The 12817-nt window shown below is 32.1% G+C and overlaps 1 protein-coding gene across 1 annotated transcript; it reads left to right on the top strand.

The window, feature by feature from the left end:
* Positions 1 to 5946: 5946 nt before the first annotated feature.
* LOC110096634 (C2 domain-containing protein At1g53590) lies at positions 5947 to 12545 on the top strand. Its single transcript, XM_020822672.2, has 13 exons — positions 5947 to 5994; positions 6070 to 6244; positions 6471 to 6545; positions 6680 to 6823; positions 7204 to 7299; positions 7385 to 7516; positions 9118 to 9270; positions 9365 to 9406; positions 9641 to 9689; positions 10812 to 10904; positions 11101 to 11284; positions 11373 to 11490; positions 11849 to 12545. The coding sequence occupies exons 2-13, from the start codon at positions 6119 to 6121 to the stop codon at positions 12449 to 12451; spliced, it is 1815 nt and encodes a 604-aa protein (XP_020678331.1). The 5' UTR covers positions 5947 to 5994; positions 6070 to 6118; the 3' UTR covers positions 12452 to 12545.
* The last annotated feature ends 272 nt before the right edge of the window (positions 12546 to 12817 follow it).

The following is a 12817-nucleotide window of genomic DNA, read 5'->3' on the forward strand; positions in this document are numbered from 1 at the left end:
TGATTGATCGTCACCTGTGCATCCACCAGCTCAATATGAAGACAATCAATCTATTAATTATGTAAAGAGGTTGAAGTCACCATAGTAGCTAATTTTGCTCTGCATTCTACTAGCTACTCCTCCATAAACTTCATCTACCTGATCTTGCCATCATATTTCTTCTTGTACTCTTCCTGAAGATATTTGACCTTCATAAACTCATTATTCTAATCTTTCAAGGTCTTGATCATTTCAATTTCAAGAATTATATGTTGCACCAGCTAAAACAATAAGAAAAAAATTTAAAAGGGACATATCCTTATAAAAGTGTAAATATAAAAAGCAAAAAAAGAAAAAGGGAACTTTTTAATTCCTTAGCTCGTCAATGGCCAACACATTGGTACTTTAAAACATCTTTTGGAATATGTGACTTTGATGGAGAAGAAGGGTGACTTTTTCCTTTTTTTGTCAAAATCTCCTCCACATTTTTCTTCTTAGATGCCTTCAGATCACCTTCATTCCCTGATCATTTAGGAGGAACCTTCGAAATGTGGATAGCTACCTCCAGGACTTTGGCAGACTTCTTTAATATATGCGCATGATATCTCCCTGCATGGGTAGATAGTCCCTCTTTAAATAAATACTCCTCATCTATATATCTACTCAAATAATGGACCTCATAATGAAGGGTGTCTACATAAGGAAGGTTAATCATCTTTAGTAAATCCTATGCTCCAATATGTAGAGGAATGGAAAAATCGTTCAGCTTTCCCCATTTTCTAAAAGATTTTAGTCATTATACACAAAGAAGAAATCACTAACCTAGTTCTTTGATAAATCTCAAGTGCGAATATCGAACCATATGGATCTGAAAGAGATACGACCTTGCGTATCACTAATAAGATGACTCATTCGAGAAAGGCACATTGGAGATAATACCACCTCACGATCTCTAAAAATATGATCAATCTTATTATAATCAACATGGATCATTATGATAGATACGAATCTATAATAAAACTAGGACAAAATCACTCCATATGTTGATGAAATGTCAATCAACTATGGGTGAGGGGGAAATCGTAACCCTGCTCGCAAACTGAACTCATACACCATCAAAAAACCTAGAGGAGGAGAGCAAGCATTATTTGGATTTGCAGGCACCTTCATTACATGATCATTAGGGAAGTAAAAATTCTTCCTGAAAATGATTAAGAAGTTATCATTTATGGTACTTACGACATCGCCATCCTTAGCCACCTTTGAGTTTTCTTCATGAAAGTCTATATTGGTTGTTAGACCTATTATAATTATCTCAATGCTAACCAAGAGGGGGGGGGGGGGGTGAATTGATTATTTAAAAAACTCTTATAAATTTTTACAGAAAACTATTTTTTAATAATTTTATGCACAATAAAAGTTTTAACAAAATAAAATCTTTTTAACCACAAAATTAAAATTATAGAAATTAAAAATACGGTAAAATAAAAACATAGAAATTTGTAGTGGTTCAGTCCAACTAGACCTACATTCACTTCCTAAAGACTCCATCTTCAGGTATTGCATTATTATCAAAGTGACTCTCATTTTGCTCCCACAGCAAGGTGGAGAAGCATTTATAATTACCCTCTCTTCCGCCAATCCTCGATGGGTCAGAGTACCGTCATCCTTTTACACCCTCTAAGAATCGGCAAAGTACCATCATCCTTTCACACCCTCCAAGTATTGATAGAGAATCGGCGTCCTTTCACATACTCTTGGTGTCAGCAGAGAATCGATGTCCTTTCACACCTTCTCGGTGTCGGCAGAGAACCAACATCCTTCCACACCCTCTTGGTGTCGGTAGAGTACCATATATTCTCCAAAGATCTTCTCTCGAGCGTCTTTAAAGAAGTAAGGAAGAGATTTGACAAACTTACAAAGAGATTCTCACCTTTGGATAACTTTGTGAACCCTTCACAAATTCCACCTGTAAGATCTCTCTCAAACACTCTCCCAAAGCACTCTTACACTTGCTCTCAAAGAAAATATGAAGAAGGATTCATCCACAGTCCGTTTTTTGGACTTTATATATGAAAGGCATGAAAAACCATCCAAAAAATTGAAAATTTCAATTTGACCGTCCATGATCGTGTAGCATAATTGTACATCATATATACGATCAGTACAAAATTTGCTTGTACGATCCTGTATAAACCAATTTTGTGCTCTGATTGGCGTCTGTATGAATTGACATCGTATAATATGATCAGTTCAAAATTGAAACAAATCATTTGATACGATTCTATACGAACTGATTTCGTACACTAGAAGTCATTTGTATGAACCCGATATCATATAGTACGAACTATTTTAATCAAATCATATTTAGTTCAGTATGAAAATGGACGAGTCCTTTTCGTATTCTGGAAGTCATTTGTATAAACCCAAGTTCATATATACGAACAGTACAAAAAATTTACATGTTCATGAAATGATACACACCAATTTCGTAATATGGATGTCATCTGTACAAACCCATGCTTGTATTGTACGAACAATTCAAAAAATTTACTTGTTTGTATGGATGAAAAGATACGCACCAATTTCGTACTATGAATGTCGTCTGTACGAAGGAAACTTTGTATAGTACGAACATTACTTAGAAAAAATTTTCAAACCCGATTTGATTAAACTACTTTTGAAGGAATGATCAGGTCAAATCATTCCGTATGATCCAAAATTGTATAGTACGATTAGTTTAAAAATTATAAATTTTTACACTCCCACAGTATGTGTGTGCACGGTTACCTAATTACAATCACTTTATCTCTAACTTAAGAGAAAATATAAAAAGTACAGACTTCAAATACAATAAACCCTAATCTAATCTGTCTTGAAGTCTTCAACAGTATGGAGTATGATTTTTCTGAAATATTTGTACACACAAACAACAAAAGCAATATTTTTAATATATGTTAGGAGAAACAGTAATCAATACAATAATATTTTGGAATCATAAAAAACACACATGATATAAAAACATAGTTATGAAAACTATGTTGCAACAATCTTCTCCTTTTTTATGGTGGCAAAACAATTATTATTTGAGTTAACATTCAAATAAATTTTCTCCTTAGATCCCCTAAATGAATGACCCATTAAAGAAAAATAAGAGATTCCCATGAAGATTAAAAATAACAACCCTAAAAATTAAAAAGAAATAAAAACTAACTACGAACACCAAAAAATAAAGACAAAAAAAAAAAAAGAATACATGCATAAACAACGCACACAAACACAATATAACACATGCACACATGCAACACACATGCATCAATCATTAAACAATATTATAAAAATACAAAAAATGCACACATACATCAATCATCAAATAATAATATAACTCCCCCTTTTGATAACAATAAAAAGGGAAGTAGTTCTTAAAATGAAAGGTTTCTATAGATAAACCAAAAGAGTTGAAGAAGAAAATAATTTTAAATTAATTACAAGTACAATATTAATTTTGTAATACTAAAAAGAAAATTTTTAAAATGTTAAATCAAAGAATAACAATGATAAGAAAAGTCAACTAGGTTTATTATTCATGTTAGATAAATTAAATAAAAATAATAATTGCAAAAATGACGAAATAAAGATTAGTTAATTTCGAATTCAATATAGAATATGATTGTTAATTAGATGGATTGGGATTAGAGATTGAATGATAAAGGAAAGAAAATATAATGTTTTCAACTGACAACATTGTGTATTTTTTCAAATATTTATTACACACTTTGTTCATCTTTTCTATTTGTGCTAATTGTGTGCTTTTTTTTTTACTTTGCGAACTATTGCGCATCTTTTTTATTTGTACATGCTTTGTGCATCTTTTATTTATTTTTTTACTTTTCAGGTCTTTTCAATATTAGTAATCTAAATTCAAATACCACTAATAACAAAAAATAAAAATATTGAAAAAGAAAAAATAATAATAAGACATCAATCTTGCAACAATTATAGCTTAGATATGTTTGTCTATAAGAACATGAAATTGATTTTCTTATGTAAATCTAGTTATAATTTTAATTTAAATTTTTGAAAAATTAAATTTTGTAAGAAAATTAATTTGTAGAGCAAAGTAATTGATAAACCATTTCATTAATCAACTACTAAAGTTTTTTTTTATTATTAAAAACATAAACATTTCAAGAAATGTAATTCAATGCAAGTGACATTCCAATGATATCAAGGAGCACATACAATCACATTTCTCATTTCATTCCACATAACAACATCAACAACATCATCACGGAGATTTAAAACAACATATTAAAATACTAAACTCATAGAAGAAATATCAAAAAAGCAAACACAAAAACTCATAAGTAATAATGACAAGAAGTATATCTAGAAATCATAGGATCCTTGTTCTGGAGGAGGTGGTGGGTTGAACATTGAAAAATAATTATTCATCATGGCTACATTGGTGTTCACCGTATCAAATTGATCACAAATCTAACCCATGTCTTCATAATATCTTGTGTCCTGTTGATTTAAGTGATTCTCAATTTGATCAAAGCGTTGATCAAAATGAATTTCCACTCTATCAAAGTGCTGGACCATTTCTTAATAGAAATGCTAATCAGGTCTAGGAGTAGGTGTAGGTGTAGGTGTAGGAGCTCCCCCTTCTCCCTCTGAATCATCACTCTCAAATCTCTAATCTCTCCTAAAAAGTGCCTGAAAAGATGCACCAGTGAAGTAGATAGGGAGTTTAATGGAGGATCAAGATGGTTAATATTATACTTCTTTTATAAGATATAGACAACTAGATGTCCTAAAGCCACATTTTTTTTCTCTTATGATGTGGAAGTCCAATTTCAGAAATATTATAAATATAATCCACAATGAGTTAGACTTCATCAAAAGGCTTTTTAGTCATAATCATATAAGTGACTGTGGACAAAAGTGAAGTCATATTTATGCGATCACCAGCTTTTGGAATAATCAAAGTTCTCAAAATGTTCTGGATGATCTAGGCATTCTGATTGAGTGTGTAAACAAGAGATAAATGACTCACTTGGGCGATACCTCTAAGAGTTTGATTAATTTCAGACTAATCATAGTCGACTCTAGAGATTAGTGTATGGGCTATAATCCCTTGGGTTCTCAAGTGAAGAAAGTTGCCTAAATCTTTCTTTATAATTTTTACTCGTTGTTTCTGAATATAGGAAGTAATCCCAGAGTGATCTTGATTTACTCGCATGTTGGCCAAAAAGTATTGGAAAGTCTTTTTGTGGTTGGCATATATGAGAGTAAAGATAAATGAAAGTTGAGTAGAAGCAAATAAGGGCATGATTGAAAAATAAATATCACTCTGTATGAGAAGTCGGGAAGGGGTGAATTTAGCCGCAAAATACCTAAAGAAGACATTCTCATTCTATTTGGATAAGAAGTTATCATCAATAGTCTTAGAAGAAGATCACTTTGAAGTGTGGGGTAGTTTTCTTGAACCAGCCATTCCTAAGATATGAGCTCTAGAGATTTTGAAATGAATATGAAAGTGAATGAAAAATTTTTGCAAAGACTCTTCTATTTAAAGGAAACTGACCTATAGTACAGTACAAAATTTAGATCGTATGTATGATTTTAAATGTATATTATTTTTTATAATGTATATTATATGAATTAATAATATAAATTTATATATTATATTAAATATTATTCTTATTACACATAAACCCTAAATTTAATATTATAAAGTTATATATTATATTAAAATTTTTAATTTGTTATAATGTATATTATAAGAATCTCATTTATTATAATTATAATGAAATTATTAGATATTAACCGGAAAAACGCGCGAAAGGGAGGGCGATCGTTACCTTCTCAAAAACACCTAAAATGGCGTTCGATTGTAGCATCACCACGCCATTTTGGAGTTTTGGTGAAAAATGAAGTTTTCGGTTGGAGATGCCCTAAGTTCTTCAGCCCGTCAGCAGCGACTGCTTCTCCGATCTCTTCCAGTCAAAAGTGAGCGCGCTTTGTTCCTATTTTTTAAACTTGGCGAGTGATTACCAAACTTACTCTTCATTTATAACTACTCAGATCTGGATTTTTCATTCGTATCGTTTCTCAATTGTTTACGCCGGCGACGATGGCCGTTGCTGAGACTTCCGTTATGTATCACGTCGCCCTGGTTCTGTTCCTCCTCTTCATCCTTAACCACTTCGACCTAGACCACCCTTTCGTTTTCTTCTTCTCCTTCCTCTATCTCTACAAGGTACAGCGTTCTCCGCTTGTTTCAAGTAATTTTTCCTGTGCTAACTTGAGTGAGGTAGTGAAATTTGCTCTTCAGGCATTAGCCTGCAGATTTGACAGATTCAAGTGATTTAAACATTAGTTGTGGGCTAGCGATTCATTCATCAAAATTTAAATTGCGGAGTCTGTGTAAACCATGATAAGACGGCTTTTCTGAGAACATATATGATATTTAATTATACTTTTAGGTCAATCAACGATGTTCAGTAAGACTTTGGAGGCGGCTTCAGAACGAGGAAAGAAAACATGCCAATAGACAAAGGGTATGAAATTTCACCTTCTTTTACTTGTACATTATTGTTTTTAATCGTTTTATGCCTTTATTTGTCTTTTTTCTCTTGAATTATTGCTAGTACCACGATTATTCTGTTTTTTGTTTATTCCTTTTCGATTCCAGCTTTTGTCAGATTCAGAATCCGTGAGATGGTTGAATCATACAGTTGAGAAGGTTTGGCCAATATGTATGGAGCAAATTGCATCACAACAGTTCCTTTTACCCATCATACCGTGGTTCTTAGACAAATTCAAGCCTTGGACTGCGGTATTCTCTCCTTTCGTAGCTAATTTAACATCCATACGGACTAAATTTAGTAGCATGGGATTGTATAGGAATTCTTTTTGGGGCAAAATTTACCTTTTTTTCTTGCAAAATTCTCATGATTCCCGTTATGCTATAAGCAACAGATTTATGTTTTTTCATGTAACATAACTCAAGCTTCAGAAAATGTTATAGTTCAAACATTTTTTAGTTCATGTTTACTTGAAAAACATCATGATTGTCACCTTCGTGTTTGAAGTTTTCTGGGAGAATCCTGCTAGCAAATAACCCATTTTATTGCACTCCATGATCCATAGTATGTATACTTCGTGCTTAAAAGTCTTTGGTTGGATACACATACATTAACTCCAAATGATTTCCAGAAAAAAGCAGTTGTTCAGCACCTATACTTGGGTAGGAATCCACCCATGTTTACGGAGGTACGGGTTCTTCGTGAATCAACTGGTGATGATCATTTGGTATGCATTTCTTTTAATTTTTTTGTTCTACTCTTGTTTAATTTTTGGCATAAATGTTCAAATTTTAAGAAACTGACTTGGTCAGCTCCTGGAGCTGGGATTAAATTTTTTGGCCGCAGATGATATGAGTGCGATTATTGCTGTTAAGTTGAGGAAGAGGTTGGGTTTTGGAATATGGGCAAAAATGCATGTGAAAGGGATGCGTATTGAAGGAAAGGTAAGTTCTAGTTTTTTAGAAAAGTTTTGTTAGCTGATATTTGTTTTTGTACAAATTATAGGTCAGCATCTAGAGTAGGAGCATTCTGAATTTTTTCATATCATTGAAATTTTGGAGAAATCCATTTATTTTACATAAAGTTAATTCTCTGGACATTCAGTTTTTTAGCAGAGCTTGCAAAGTTATACAACCCATGATAGAGGTCTTATATTTATAGTTAATGATCCATGATTCAGTATGTAGGCCTAAGGTTTTTCTTAGCCAACCTTTTTATATATAGGTGTTGTGATGGTTAATGGATTTTGCTGGAGTATAATGTTGGTTGGAGAGAGGAGAGAGCTTTGGCACATGTTCTTGGATGAGCAAGGATTAAGGTTTTGGTGGATGGAATGTATAAGAGGTATATGATGTTCCATTCATGCTCCAAGCTTTCTCCATTAGATGGATGAAGTTTCCTTAGTGTTCTCTAGGTCCAAGTGTTATTCTAAATGGCATATCAAACACATGGAACTCCACTTATCTAGGGCCTAAGAGTTGCTGAGGCAACCTTACCATTGCATTTGCAAGGCGGTCGTTTTCACGGAAAAAACCTAGGTTCCATAGAGGCAATGTAAACATTGCTTCAATAGTATTTACTTTACAATGACAAATCAGTGCTTGCATGAAATAAGAACTAGAGTGCCTATTTGGGAGTTCTCAAGTAAATTAATGGAGAAAACAATGTTATATTTAGGAGGATTTCCTATAGGATTTCATTGATTCAATTCAAGTTACAAAAACTCTAATTGATTGTTTAAAATTAATAAAATAAATTAAAATAAAAAAAAAAACATGACAATTGATAAGGAAGAGAGTTTTTTAAGAGGAACTCCAATTGGATTGCATTGATTGAATTCATTGTATAAAGCCCATTATTATAGTTTTAAAAGTAACAATGTAATAAACAAATAAATATTTTAAAATAAAGAGAAAGATCTAATAAAATCACCCCTTTGGATAGTAGACATTACTTTAAAATTTTTATTTGATGTCATTAAGCTATCAAAAAAGATCTCTTATTTACTTGAGGGGTAACAAACCCATGGCCATGCACTTTTATCCATATTCCCAAATCAACCTACATTTTTCTTATGCCTTCAAAACATAATGTAAATTCTCGACCATGGGGGTTAAACGCTTTATTGAGTGGAATGGTTAATCAAGCACACCATTCATAACTTTAAATGTGTATATAATGGATATGCCTCTCGTTTGCTTATCTAGCCTTGTTCAATATTATTTTGAACATGGTTATTTCATCATATCTCCTTTTGCTATCATTCCTCATTAAGGTTATTGCTGAGAGTTAAGAGCACACATGTTAAAATTGCCTCTTTTTCTTAAAGAGCTGCATTATTTGAAACTCTGGTAGTCCTCTGGCAGTTTTATGTTTTATTTGTGGTGACAGGATTTTTATTGTATCTCTTCATAATTGAAAAAAAAAAAAAGATAAGTATATTTTCTTCTCCATAAACGTGATGTTAATTACTTAAAGAGAGATTAAACCTGACCCTCCGTCAAACTCTTGAGTAATTTCATCCAAAGGTTTTTTTTCTGTGTAGGTCTTGGTTGGAGTGAAGTTTATTCAACGATGGCCATTTATAGGACGTGTTCGAGTTTGCTTTATTGAGCCACCTTACATTCAGATAACTGTCAAACCAATTTTCCATCATGGCATTGATGTTACTGATCTTCCAGGAATTGCAAGCTGGCTGGTAAGATTTTTTAAAATGACAAGAACTGGTTTGTCCTCCACTGCCAATTCGGAAACCTGAAAATAGATTTCCAATGTTTATTCTGATTCTGTAGGATAAAATTATTGATGTTGCATTTGAGCAAACTTTGGTTGAGGTGAGTTGTATATTTGATTCTTCAACCAAATAAGTTCCTCTTGTTAATATGGGAATTGAATATCTTGTTTGTGGTTTTACATTTGTTATATTATTGTTAAGATGCCTTGGAACAAAGATGGTGCGATCTACTTTTCATAAATTCCCATAATTATAAACATGAAGCTTTTCTTTTTCTGATACACTTTTTTATGGTATATAGCTGGTTTCTAATATACACACATTTCTCTCTCAGCCAAACATGCTGGTTATTGATACAGAGAAATTCGCATCAATGGACTCAGGTAACTTATATTTAATTATGAAAGCTTGTTTGGATTTGATTCTATTGAGGATTAATCCACTCTATGTTTGATTTTATTGTTAACCTTTATATTGACACCACCACATTTACCTTTCTTTCACTAGTGAGAAAAAGACAAACTAAAATTTCATGCCACCTTAAGATTTTTATTAGAATTTTTTTTCTCACCATAAAGTTTCTTTCTTGGTCTGTAAGTATTCAGTATTATCATTTTTAAAATTAATTTAAAAAAGAAATGCATGCCGTAGTTCTGTTACCCTTTCTTATCTCAACTCTTTGGGGTCAGTTATGGGAATTATTCTCCATTCGTGATTCCTAAGTGCTGCATGAAGAGGAAGATAATTCGTAATAATCAATTAATAGATGGAAAGATAAGTGTCCTCCTAATTCAACTATTTGGGGGACAACTTCAAAAATTTTCATTATCCATTCATCCTTATTCAGTGATTCATGAGAAGGAAAATAATATCTAATAATTAATTAATAGAGGAAAAATAATCAAACAATACTTTCCATCTTATTTAACTATCTATGTCATGGTAAAAGAGTAAATCCATCATTTATGTTCTCTTTTTGGAAATGATTCTTACTCCCCTAGCTTCCTACTTTGGTTTTATGAAGCATGATTGTTGAAAAATGAATAGATTTGAAGTTTGAGACTATCTTTCTCACCATTAAGTATTTATTATGAGATGCAGAAAATATAAAGAAATTAATTTTACCAAACAAATGCATGGATTTAATTTCATAAACGAGTTTCAACCACTTCCAATCACTTGCCTCAAAACAAACTAGCCCTAAGTAGTCCCTTCTTCTGAATTTATTGGTTTTGTCTATCATTTGTATTTTCCCCCAAACACAAAAAGAACTTTCTCGTGTTTATGGTGTTCAATTCTGTAGAACAATTCTGCCAGTCTAAATTCAGCAGTATGACCTTGTATCTCTCACGAAAATATAGAAATTGCATTCGAATGGAATGATAATAATAATAATAATAATAATTTTTTTAATTGCTAGTACAAAATACCATTGGAGAAGAAAAATATCATTCTGTTTACAAGTTTCAGAAAACAATACAGTTTATCGTTGTTGAATTTTACAGAAAGTTGGTTCACTGTTGATGTGAAAAGTCCTATTGCTTTTGCCAAAGTGGAGGTCATCGAAGCAGTTGAAATGCAGCCATCAGATAGTAATGGTAGGTTTTTTCTTTTGATGAGGAAAGTGCGGTAGGTCCACTTAGTCAATCAATCAGTAGCTTGTACAGCTTTGTGCAAGATGCCACGTGTTAGAATTTGGTTGACTGTGTGCACTTTTGAAATCTTTCTCATAAGCACCTCATAATTTTTTCCTATCATGACTAGGCAAAGAAATTACACCTCATAATCTTGCAGGCTTAGCAGATCCATATGTGAAGGGTCACCTTGGTCCTTACAGATTCCAGACTAAGATTCAAAGGAAAACTGCGTCCCCTAAATGGCTTGAAGAATTTAAAGTTCCTATTACTTCATGGGAGGCATGTAAAAAGTTGACCATTGAAGTTCATGACAAGGATCACATCTTTGATAACATGCTAGGGTTTGTTACTATTATCAAATGTTGTGACGAAGTTCTAACTTATGCCTGCCCATTTTCTCAACTCTTTCGTTTTTTTACCCTTTTGCAGAAGTTGGTCCATAAATATCACTGATCTCAAAAGTGGGTATAGGCATGAGAAGTGGCTAACACTTAAAACTGGAAGGTTGCGCCTAGCAATCACCATAATTGAGGTTGAATTGGATAAGGTACAATAACAACAATTTTTTTTTTTAAATACTTGAGCACATAATAAAAACTTTTCTTATTTATGAAACTAATACTCAAATTATTAGTATTATTATTTAACTTTAGAATTCATGTATTTGCATGTGCTGCGGCTAAATTATTGAGAATTTAATAAAAATAAAATAGACGGTTTTAATATATGATTGATAATTAAAAAATGAAGAAAATAGTATGTTAGTGTAGTAAATAATCAAAATTTGAATGTTATATATGAAATATGAGATTTTTTTTTTAATTTTTAATTTTTTAATTCTATGCCTCACAGAATTCAGAGATTTTTTTTTTTAATTTTTAATTTTTTAATTCTATGCCTCACAGAATTCAGACAATCAAAGTGATGATGATGGTGATGATGTTGATGATGAGTCTTCTTCAATAGTATCTGAAACAACAAGCATAGGATCAAATCCAATGATTCAAGACTCATCCTATGAGGTTGGTAAGAAGCTCTTTGTAGATAATTTTGAGCCTAAAGATATTGAATTTTGGCTTCATCATCCTGGCGATGAAGCTCCTGTATCATGGGAAAATAAAAGCCCCAAATCATCAGAATCATCTTACAATGAGGCCACAATCACCATTGAAACTCCTGATAAAACAAAAGGTCATACTCATGGGAAGATCCATAGAGGCTTTCACAAGGTTGGAATAGAGATTCACCCTCGCCATAAGGGTCCTAATAATGACTCTCGAGAAGAAGAAAACTCCATGAAAGTTCATATTAAGGAGAAAACTATAGATATAATGAAGCATGCAGGGATGTCTGCGCATAAGTTGAAGAATGCGCTTAAAAGAAAGCTTCATAAGAAATTGAGAGAAGAAGATGAATCAGAAAGCAACTGGTCTGATGTTTCATTGAGATCCAATTCATCTATAGACCCTATCAAAGGTAGTGTTAAGGATGAACATATTCACTCATGAGCCTTACTAATTGCAGAGTTGATTTCGATTTTTAAATTTGGTATAATAGAATAGTAGTCAGATTGCTTGCTATAAAAAAAATTCTTCATAATCATTTTCTGTTCTTTATTTCTCATAATCATAGCTATGGAGCATTCGACCATGCAGTTAATAATTCAAATTTTTTAAAAAAAAAATTGGTCAGGTGATGAAGTTGATTGGGATTAATTAAAAAAATTAAAATTATTTAAAAATGAATGTAACATAAAAACTAATTGATGATTTATATATAATATTAATCTTCTAAAAATTAAAAAAATTTGAAACATATGGAGAATTATTTAGCAAGAATATCGTGACCCAATTTGTCTGCATTTTCTGCGATAT

This window comes from Dendrobium catenatum, unplaced genomic scaffold, assembly GCF_001605985.2.
Source record: "Dendrobium catenatum unplaced genomic scaffold, ASM160598v2 fragScaff_scaffold_1066, whole genome shotgun sequence".
Classification (NCBI taxonomy): Eukaryota; Viridiplantae; Streptophyta; class Magnoliopsida; order Asparagales; family Orchidaceae; genus Dendrobium; species Dendrobium catenatum.

What these genes read in the sequence shown, in the direction of transcription:
- LOC110096634 (XM_020822672.2), top strand. Translation starts at nt 6,119, where the DNA reads ATGGCCGTTGCTGAGACTTCCGTTATGTATCACGTCGCCCTGGTTCTG. An exon ending in AATTCAAGCCTTGGACTGCG is followed by an intron (nt 6,824 to 7,203) that starts GTATTCTCTCCT and finishes AATGATTTCCAG; the next exon opens with AAAAAAGCAGTTGTTCAGCA. An exon ending in ATTCGCATCAATGGACTCAG is followed by an intron (nt 9,690 to 10,811) that starts GTAACTTATATT and finishes TGAATTTTACAG; the next exon opens with AAAGTTGGTTCACTGTTGAT.